The sequence below is a fragment of the Triticum dicoccoides genome, chromosome 5B, assembly GCF_002162155.2.
Source record: "Triticum dicoccoides isolate Atlit2015 ecotype Zavitan chromosome 5B, WEW_v2.0, whole genome shotgun sequence".
NCBI classification, from domain to species: Eukaryota; Viridiplantae; Streptophyta; class Magnoliopsida; order Poales; family Poaceae; genus Triticum; species Triticum dicoccoides.
Window position 1 is genome coordinate 138,871,530 of NC_041389.1, and position 11,154 is coordinate 138,882,683.

The 11,154-nt window shown below is 46.4% G+C and overlaps 1 protein-coding gene across 1 annotated transcript in view; it reads left to right on the forward strand.

Annotated features, from left to right (window-relative positions):
* Positions 1 to 11,061, forward strand: part of LOC119307848 (2-alkenal reductase (NADP(+)-dependent)-like) — a 22,668-nt gene extending 11,607 nt beyond the window's left edge. The window contains exons 2-5 of the mRNA XM_037583937.1: positions 2,726 to 2,903; positions 9,461 to 9,627; positions 10,318 to 10,400; positions 10,521 to 11,061. Of these exons, the coding sequence (XP_037439834.1) occupies positions 2,726 to 2,903; positions 9,461 to 9,627; positions 10,318 to 10,400; positions 10,521 to 10,899 (807 nt within the window). The 3' untranslated portion in view covers positions 10,900 to 11,061. The remainder of the gene's footprint in view (positions 1 to 2,725; positions 2,904 to 9,460; positions 9,628 to 10,317; positions 10,401 to 10,520) is intronic.
* Positions 11,062 to 11,154: the final 93 nt, after the last annotated feature.

Here is an 11,154-nt window from a genome sequence, read left to right on the forward strand (position 1 = left end):
TTCCATTGATTTCTAGCTCTATCCCTGATGCCAACACTAGTTCAACAGAGCCAAGGCGCACATTCATCATTCATTAAAGGTCAAACCATTCATCTAATTTTTTCACTATGTGCAAGGATCGAACAAAACTTTACATGAGAAGCATATCCCAAGCATAATGCTGAAGCTGGACATTTCTAAAGCCTTTGACTCACTATCCTGGGAGCTCCTAATGCAGTTACTCGTATTTAGAGGTTTTGGCCAGAGGTGTTGGATTGCATCTCTGCTTTCTTCTATCGGCATGTGCATTTCGGTGAACAAAACCCTTTTTGGCTACATCTTCCATAAGAAAAGTCTTCGACAGAGTAACCCCTCTCCCCTCTATTATTTGAGCTTGTCATGGAATATATAGCTTCCTATTCAACTTGGCGCATGCTCAAGGTGTTCTTTCGCCCCTCAGCCCTCAACTGTTTAGATACATGGCTTCTTCATATGCCGACAGTGCAACGATCTTCATTCAACAAAAGATAGATGACGATGTTGTTGCTGCCAACACCATGCTCACTTTCTTTGGCAATGTTGATAGCCTTGTTACCAATGTCACCAAGAGCAACCTCTACCTATCTGATGTGAGAATATCAACAATGAGACCATTGGGCAGCCATTGTCATGCCTGATTGGCACCTTCCCCTTCACATATTTAGGTATGCCTCAAGCCTTTACTAGGCTAAGAATATTGATTTCCAACCATTTTTGGACAAGCTAGCAAAGAATATTGTTGGATGGATTGCCCAATTCATATTATCTGATACAAGAGCCACGCTGGTCAAGCATGTACTCTCAGTCGTCCCCACATTACAGATGCTAGTTCTATACCACCCCAAGTAGATGACCAATGCTATGATTTTCATTGAACCTGCTCGAACAAAGATAATGGTGGCAATTGTCTGGTTAGTTGGAGGTAAGTTTTCTCGCCCAAGCCACTCAGAGGCCTCGGCATCCCCAATTTTGAGATTCACAATAGAGTGATTTGCGTCCGCTGGCTGTTACTCAATTGGGAGAACCGTGAAAAACCATCATTCAGCCTACATCTGTCGACCGATCCTCTCACGAAGAGCATCCTCCGATCTTCCACCTGTAACGGTAATGGTCGCTCCACTTCCTTTTGGTACGATCATTGGCTTAATGGTTGTGTGTCAACGGATGATTTCAAGTATCTCTTTTTAGATAGCTATTGTTGGCAATGCTCGTCTCTCAAGCTCTAACCAACAGAAAGCAGATTGCCGCAATCAAGCCTTTCCTTCATGTTGTTGTCCTCTCCAACTACATGCGACTCGTCCCGCAAAAAAAACTACATGTGACTCTAAAATGTCTCAACAGTGTGCACCTAAACGATTCCAAAGATCGAATCACCTAGAAATAGACTAAAGGTGGCTTTTATTCGACGAAATTTGTCTATTTGATCCAATTTGAGGGTCCATATGCTCTGAGCTTAATGGCCTCATCTTTCTTCAAAAAGAAGGATAAACCCTAGCCTCTGCATCGATTGATGCACACTTCTCTGCCCATGTGCCACCAAAGCTGAAGCACCACGCCTTGATTGTGATCTAGGGCAAATGTCTGACCGCCAACAGGCTAGCACCGAGGGGATGGCTACACAACCCAGTGTGCTCCATCTGCCACTTTCATCTTGAGATTACGATTCACCTGTTAGCCCAAGGATAATACTTCTAGGCACTTGATCACTGGCCGCAACATGTTTTGCACTGCTTGAGGCTGCCTTGCGAAAGTAGCCATTGTATCTATGTGTCTCCACATGCTCTTTAAAAAGTAAAAGCTTCACAAGCACTGGAACACTAGTTGCATCTTGCTCTAGTGGTTCCTCTAGACTGAAAAGAATGCAAAGATCTTCAATAACATTGCCAAACCACCAGCTACGACGTTCAAGCTAGCTTACGATGAGGTGCTCGCCTCGAGGGGGGCTGTGATCTGCCTCATGCATCACCTTCTGCTACTCCAACTAAGCCTCCCAAACAGATCCCTGGACCTGTACTTGCTTTGATAGACTAGCAACCACCATAGTCTGGAGTTGTTCTTTCTTCTCTGTTGGCTATGCCCAGCTAAACCCTTGTACGTTCCAACTCTCTTAATAATTCATCCTAGTCTAGGTTTGTTTCTTACTTCTCCATGGGCTATGCCCAGTTAAACCCTTGTACATTCCAACTCTCTTAATTCAATGAAACATTGTATGTTATATTTCCTCAAAAAAAATACTTCAAGGAGTTTCTTTTTACCGAAGATACTTAGAACATGACTTATTGTGAATTGGAAGGAGTATCTATCTACTATTTTTTAATTTCATAAAAATACCTGTCTTAATCATAGAAGAAATATTCTTGGCCATCTATTTTTCAGTCAGATAGAGTTATAATAGACATATGATCTCAAACTTTTGTGGCCTTTAGTGGTGTATGCACAAGTTGTGCAAATGTTCCTTTTGTCTAATATATAGACAAAGGCAAATGATAGTAATCAATTAAATTTTATTGTTCATCCTACTCACAGTTGACACTCAACACCATGTTATTTACGGATGTAACTTGTAGTTTACTCTATTGTCATGTCAAGTATGAACTAGTGCTTTTCTTTTACTAGAAAACGAAGCCATGAAGACTATTGTGTTCTGTTCATCACTGCAATCAGATTCTCTGAAATTCCAATGCCTTACCGAGTATGATTATTCCAGGTTTTGGCTACTTTTTCAGTAGGCAGGGTGGTAGCATCCGGGCACCCGAATTTCAAGTCAGGTGATCTTGTTTGGGGCATGAGCGGATGTGAAGAATACACTTTGATCACGGATCCAGAGTCTCTTTTCAAGATCAACCATCCTGAACTACCTCTGTCGTACTACACGGGTGTTCTTGGTGAGTACATTCTTTTTTGCCAGAAGCAAAGTGCCATATTTAATCTTATATTTCCGTTTTTCATCAAATGAAGCACGTACTTGCTTTTGCTTTTTTCGTTGACTATATCTGGTTGACAAACCAGAATTTTGGCACAAGCTAACATGTCCAATTAATTAATTAACATGCCACACCCAAAACACTGAATGAAACAATAGCGAGAGCTTACATGTTCTACATACCACTGACATGTTGTTCGAAAAGTGACCTGGATCAACTGAAACAAGATTGCATCCATTAAGAACTGAAACATATGATGAAAAGGGGCAGTCTTTTGTAAAGCAAACATATCATGCAACAAGGATCGAACCACATACATATGAAAAAATAGGCTCACCTGATCATGGCAGCTTTGTTGTGGAAATCTTCCACCGAGTTCCATCGACTCACGAATTCAATCTCCTTAACATGATACCAATTAGGCCCAGACTCAGAACTATTTTGGTGAGCTTCACCGGCAACTACCAAGCATGGACCAGGCGAGAGGAGCAGGTTTTGTGCGGCGGCCATGAAATGTTGAACTCCTTGCAGTCCACAACCTTGCTCTTTGTCAGGTCGATGGCGAAGATGTGCCCGTCCAAGAAGAAGTAGACCTTGTTGGTGTTCATGCATGGGGTGGACCAGCACCACAGCGGGGATGACCCTCTCACGCAGCCCTGCATCCCTGTAGGTCTGGTCGTCCCAAACCTTGTCCAAGGGGAGCTTGGGCCTGCTTGTCCATGTCGCGTCAGACGGGTCGTTGGAGGACATCGTCCACATGCTGACCTCCGGCTTGTCACATGTGCCATGGATCTGAACGGATCGCAGTCGGCGGCCGCTCACCCTCAAGCAACGGTGTACGTCACCATTGACGGGGTCCAAGCGAATGGCAGCTCGTCGAGGACATGCGGAAGCACGGGACTGTTTGGTTCTAGGCCTTGCATTGCCACACTTTGTCACACATTTTTGTCAAGATTATCTAAGGTTAGTTTAACAAAATGAGAGCCACAAGTTGCCAAGCCTAAGGGAATCTTGCCACATTTTTGTGTGTATGTCATGTGGGGCCCTAGTGTGGCTTACATAAGTTGTGGCTTGAACCAAGCACTAACCTAAGTTGGTTAAACTTGCATAACCTTAGGTGTGGCAACCTTTGACAAACTTAGTCACAAACCAAACAGCCCCATGATTTGGTAAATCTTGGGCTTGTCGGCGAAGGGGTCGCAGGCGGGGATACAGTGCTCAATCCACCAGAGGAGCCCTTCGTGGGAGAGGACGTCGTCGCCGCACCACACTATCGCATCCACGATATTGGAGCACTAGCACCTCTTTTCGTCCCAGTCGTACATGTCCTCCATGCAGAGGAGTGTGACACGGCCACGATCTTCGAGGCGCCACGGGGTTGAGCTCTGCAATGATGAGATGGTTGTCACCGCGATGGCGGATGAGGCCGACGGAGTGGGGGCACATGATGCCGTCGTTGCGAGGGAGGATGCCCAGCATCTTGCGGATCCATGGGTTGCATAGGTAGTAGGAGATCCCGATCGTGGTGCAACCGCAGAGGAGAATGACACCGCAGCTACCGACCGCTACGATGGAGGGGTAGTGTAGCGTGCTGTTGGCGGACATGTCAATGTTACTCACGACGGTTACATGGGAGGGGAGCGGAGCGGAGCTTTCTCGAAGGTGAAGGACATGTTGGTGGATTTCTCGAATATGCTATGATTGTTTTCCTCCTTGGCCACCACCCTCGGGATGTCGTACAGGATGAACCACTCTGCAGCCGTCGGGGCCATTGCCAGATCAGAGGAGATTCGAGCGGTTGGGGTTCCGTGTATCGTGTAAGGGGATAAGGAATGCCGCTCACTAGAGAATATGGACAAAGACTTCGATACTATGGGAGATATCATACTATGGTGATCTTCGCGCATCGGAGAATATGGACGCAGCAAAACATGAGGATTTTTAGCGATACTGGTTACACCCACTGGTGGCGATCCATGGTGGTTTACTGGTGTTTACGGACCTAACCTAGAGGTGGCCAAGATAGAATTCATGCAGGAGTCACTGGAGGTTCCAGAGCTACTAGCAGGACCGTGGTTGGTGGCCGGGGACTTCAACCTCTTGGTAAACCCCGAAGATAAGAGCAATGATGCCATCAACAGGAGGATGCTGTCTAGGTTCCGGTCCAAGTTAAACAGGATGGAACTGAAGGAAATATACCTGAACGGGAGAAGATATACCTGGTCGAACGAGAGAGAACTGGCGACCCTGGAGAAGATTGATCACGTCTTTTCTATGAACTCATGGGAAGATGCATACACCTCCTCTCTTCTCACCGCCCTTGGATCTGCTATCTCGGATCATGTTGCTCGTTTCTTCTGGACTTGCATGCGGACCTTCACTTCGGGAAGAGATTGTGCAAGAGGCGTGGAGCTCTACACCATCGACTGACAATCCTTACTTAACTCTCAACGACAAACTCAGGGCCACGGCCTGTCACCTACAAGCATGGAGCTCAAAGTGGATTGGGAACCTTCGCCTCCAAATCGCAATTGCCCATGAAATCATACTCCGGCTGGATGTGGCAATGGATTCTAGGCCCCTCAGTGCGGCAGAGATCGAGCTCAGGCGCACGTTGAAGAGGAAGCTTCTTGGGCTCTCGTCGCTCGAACAAACGATTGCAAGACAAAAATCCTGACTTCTTCACCTTAAGGATGGAGATGCTAATACCAGATTCTTCCACCAACATGCACGGCATCGGCAGAGGAAGAATGTGTTGATGTCCTTGACGCACAATAGTGAGCACATTACTGGCCAAGAGAACATTGTGTCCATTGGACAACTACTATAACATGCTTTTGGGTGCGACATCTCCACGCCAATTCCGTCTTAACCTGGACGCTCTTGGTCTTCCTGTACGGGATCTAAGTGGACTGGAAGGGCCATTCTCAGAGGAGGAAATTCTGCATACAATTAAGTCCATGCCACTCGACGAAGCTCCCGGGTCCGGATGGATTCACAACAAGGTTCTTTGTATCATGCTGGCCCATCATTAAGGATGATCTATTGACGGCTTTCTTGATGTTCCACCGCGGAGATGTGAGGGGTTTGGCCTCCATCAATAAGGCATTGGTTACTCTTTTGCTAAAAGAAGATGCCGCAGAGCAATTGCGGGACTTCAGACCCGTAAGCTTGATGCATGGTGCGGTCAAAATTTTCGACAAAGTTCTAGCGTGTTGGCTAGCTCAAGAGTTGCCAAACTTGATCGTCCCCCACCAGAGCACTTTTGTCAAGGGGAGAGCACTACATGATAATTCCATGCTTGTCCAGAGCATGGCAAGGCGTCTCCATGCACTCAAACACCCTACCATCATGCTAAAGTTGGATATTTCAAAGTCCTTCGACACTGTCCAATGGCCGTTCCTACTTGAGGTGCTTCAGGGGATGGGCTTCGGTAGAACATGGACGAACTAGATGGCGGGGCTCCTGGCCACTTCCTCAACCCGCATCATGGTAAATGGAACGCCGAGCGTCCTAATCCACAGCTGCAAGGGTCTTCGACAGGGCAGCCCCCTCTCTCCCATGCTTTTTATCATCATCATGGAGCCATTACAGAAGCTATTCAAGCTGGCCGTGGATATGAAGGTCCTAGCCCCCTCGCGCGGGAGGGAATCAAACAAAGGATGCCCGTTTTTGCAGATGATGTGATTGTCTTCCTGAAGCCAGACACATCGGATCTGAGCGCTTGTGTACGCATTCTGGAACTATTTTGCTCTGTGTCTGGTCTCCACGTGAACCTCAACAAAACGGCAGCCATTCTGATCTGCTGCTCAGAGGAGCAGAAACAGCTAACGGCGACCAATATGGGTTGCCAAATTGGGGCCTTCCCTTGTAGATACCTGGGCCTCCCTCTCTGTCTCAAAAAACCCTCTGCGGCTCAGCTACAATACTTGGTGGAGTGACTAGCACAATGCCTACCAACATGGAAGGCGGCTACCCTCCCGAAGAGTGGAAGACTCATTTTGGTCCTTTCGGTTCTCTGTTCGTTACCTATCCATGCCATGCTAGCCCTGGCACTACCCATGAAGACTATACATGCCATGAATAAGATCGTCCGAGGTTTTATGTGGTGCGGCAAGGCCCAGGCCAATGGAGGGAACTGCTCCGTCGCTTGGGATAGAGTCTGCATGCCCAAGTGGGCGGGTGGCTTGGGCATCCCAAACCTTGCTAGATTGAACGTGGCCTTGCAGGCCAGATGGGCATGGTTACAGAGAGTGGATCGGCCGAGGCCTTGGCATGAATTCAACATCCCGGCTCTAAAGCATCGATGGCCATATTCTCTGCTGCTACTAAGGCCGAAATTGGAAATGGAAGCCGCATCCTCTTTTGGGAGGACCATTGGCTGGACGGGGCCCGGATTGTGGAGGTTGCACCTCTAATCTATGAGGTTGTCAGCCCGCGTGTGAGGGACGGCAAGTTACTTAAGGATGCGCTTCACGCAGGCACGTGGGCCTTGGACGTAAAGCCAAACTTGAGCTTCAAAGCTCTCATGCAGTACCTTGATTTGTGGCATAGACTTCAGGAAATCACACTTCAGGAGGACACTGAAGATGTCCTATCTTGGGCATGGGAGGCAAATGACAGTTTTGGGTCAGATCTGCTTACGCCGCTCTATTTGCGGCTAAGGAAGTGGAGACGATGGCACAATTCACGTGTTAGTCAAAGGCCCCTTTGCGCTGCCGGTTCTTCATGTGGTTGGCCTTGAAAAATTGGTGCTGGACAGTGGATCGACTAGCACGTCGAGGCTTGCCGCACAATGATGCATGCCCATTCTGCGATCAAGAGGAGGAGACGCTAAATCATATTGAGCTCATGTGTGTTTTCACGCGGACGGTATGGAGGACGATTTGCACGGTAATTAGCAAGCCACAATGGACACTGTAACTGAATGGCTCACTGAACACTTGGTGTGAGACAAAACCGAAGAGCGTACGGGCCATGATGATCCTGGTACTTTGGGAGCTATGAAAACATAGAAATGCTATTGTTTTCGACAGAGCCTCACCCTCATTAGACGGAGTAATACGGAAAATCTTGGCAGAAGGAAATGCTTGGCATCAAGCGGGATTGCTCAAAGGAGATTGGAGCGGCATAGCGGTGGAGCTTCAAAGGTGGGCGAGACGTGATTAGTCTGTACAAGGAATGTGTGAGTGGGAGTTGGAGCTAAGGCTCAAGGTGTTGTAATACCAATTGTAGACCTTTGGGGTTCTCTACCCCCCCTCCCTCTATAAAGTATGATATGCACACTCGTGCATATTCGAGGAAAGCGATACGCATCTCACCCCACGGCACAAGCAGTTTTGGAAGAAATAAAAGGCTAGGGTACATAGCTGCGATCTTCCCAAGACCTTTTTTCCTACAGGTCAGTCGCCTGAAATTTGAATTTGGGTCAGTTGATTCGGTGGAGAGGAAGCATCAGCCGCGAAGGAGCACGGAGGCAGCAGCAGCCGTGGCGAAGTACCTTCTCGTCTATCTTAGGGGTGCAGCGGGTGCAGGGGAAGCAGCATCCTCCTTGTCTATCTTAGGAGTGGCGGGGCCGAGGGTGTAGGTTCGCCAGTGTCGGAATTGGAGGTATGCCGGGTTAGAGGTAATGCCTTGGGCGGCGGCAAGGCTTGGCAATGTGGGAGATTGAGGGGAGTGTGGGGCGGCGAGGTAGTCGCGGGAGGGCCGCTGGCCACGGGCGGCAGAAGCAGGCGGTTAGGCCGGCGGTGGCTCAGTGGTTCAAAGAAAGAAGACAATGACTGGAGGTTCAAGATGCCTCATCTAGACGTCCATTCTCCATCGGATGGCTAAACCAGTCAACTGGCCGAAATTACATCTTCAGTCAACTGGTTTCTAGCCGGTCCCTTTTTGCTTCATGTACTTCTTGTACAGCATAACTTTTGTACTACCTGCGCACTTGTAAAGATCTGCCAAGGCATTTCGATTCGCAAACCAGAATTGAAAGAGTTCATTTCTCCTGACTCCCACATATGGCACCCTTGTTTGTTATTTGTTCATTTTTGTCTTTGTGGTGATGTTTAATTGGTGTTCTTGACTATTTGTTTTACATGAAACAACTTATATATAGAAACTACGAATGAACTTTCCCAAGTTTTGGAAGCATGTATAAGTTACGCTAGTTAGTTAATGAGGACAAAAATCAGAATAAAGAAATAGGACAGAAAGGGAATATACTAGTCAGAACTCTAAGATAATGTCCAGAGATTCATGCATGCACCTTCCTTCAAGGAATCATACCATGGATTTCATAGCCACAAATCAAAATGGATGGCTAAATTATATGTAGAAAAAGAATAAGACATCAAGCTCATCAGCGCTATGATTTAGGCTCTTCACCCCTCAAAAAAAGGGAATTGGTATGATCTAAGCTTGATGTCTTCGTATATTCATGTGATTTACTTCCTTTAGCGAAGTTTTAAAACTGGTAAATACCTATTTATTTCTTTACTAAAATTTCAAGAACTTTGCTAATGCAGGAATGCCTGGACTTACTGCATATGCTGGGTTTTTCGACGTATCAAAACCTAAGAAAGGCGACTACGTTTTCGTCTCATCAGCATCGGGCGCCGTCGGGCAGCTTGTTGGACAGCTTGCCAAGATCACTGGCTGCTATGTGGTTGGCAGTGCTGGTTCCGATGAGAAGGTTTTCCTTTTTTCCGCATACTCATTTTTTTTCACCTGCTTTGTATCACTGAAATTGTCTAATAGTTCACTCCCGCAATTGAATGATGAATTGGTTGAATAACTTTTAACTAACCTAAAATATGCTCCCTCTCTAAAGAAATATAAGCTTGTTTAGATCACTATACTAGTTATTTCTTTACGGAGGGAGTACTCCGTAATGGTATGAAATTAATGTGACGGCTTTTATAATGGTTTCATGGTTTAACATTGGGATCGTAATACTAGTTATTTCTACTAGTGAATTATATTCAAGCATTCCACTAAGAAGAAAGTCAACATGTATGCACATTTTCAATCATAACCATTTTATAGTAACCTTTGGCCAATTGGCAAGGTGTTATATTTACCTTTCTTGTCCTCTTGCCAAAGAACCCTAGCCCTAAAGAAGTTAATCATTGTAATCACTCCATCATGGATTGAAATGATGGAAAGCATGTAGTTGGGAACATTACTCATGCAAGTTCCAAGTAGAGCCATCCTACCTCCTAAAGTCAGAAATCTAGCCTGCAAGTAACCAAGTTATTCTCAATTTATCTTCTATGCTTTTAATATTATGTAGAGGAATGCGAAAGTATTATGGAGGAGCCCCACAATTCAAATTTGAAAGGTGAAAGTATGAGAAAATTCTTTGTCTTTATGGTAACCGCAGGTCAACCTCCTAAAAACCAAGTTTGGCTTCGACGACGCTTTCAACTACAAGAAGGAAGAGGACCTCAACGCCGCACTAAAGAGGTTCTAAAAGCCATTTCCCTTATGAAATTCTAAGTTCCAATCACAAATGGCTACTAACCTTTTCCACAAAAAAGAAACAAAAGCTAAACATGGTTCCCTCCCCGTGATATTTCCTCTCAGATGCTTCCCGCGGGGCATTGACATCTACTTTGAAAATGTGGGTGGTGCGATGCTAGCCGCAGTGCTGCCCAACATGAGGATGAATGGTCGGATCGCTGTATGCGGGATGATTTCGCAGTACAACCTGGAGCAGCCTAATGGTGCCCCTGACCTCTTCTGCCTTGTTGCCAAGCGCATCCGCATGGAGGGATTCATGGTCCTAGACTACTTCGGCACCTACAACAAGTTTGAGGAGGAGATAGCAGGTTACCTCAAGGAAGGGAAGATCACCGTTGTTGAGGATGTTGCCGAGGGGATCGAAAACGTGTCGGCGGCGCTCATCGGGCTCTTCTCAGGGCGCAACATAGGGAAGCAGCTAGTCACCATCGCACGAGAGTGACGTGACCGGCTAACAAAAAGGGCTCGTGGACGCAGTATCTTTGTATTGGACGTGTGTTCGTTTCATGATTGACATATGTAATATCGATGAGATGTCAAAAATATTTGTTATTTTCTGTTTCTACCTCTTTATATATAAAATAAATATTATTTTTATAGTTTAGCACTTTGAATATTGGTTTTGTTGAATGCCTTGGACCATTTGTGTGAGTCAACTATGGCCCATGTGCCACAATGAGGAATGGTGGTGGTTGGG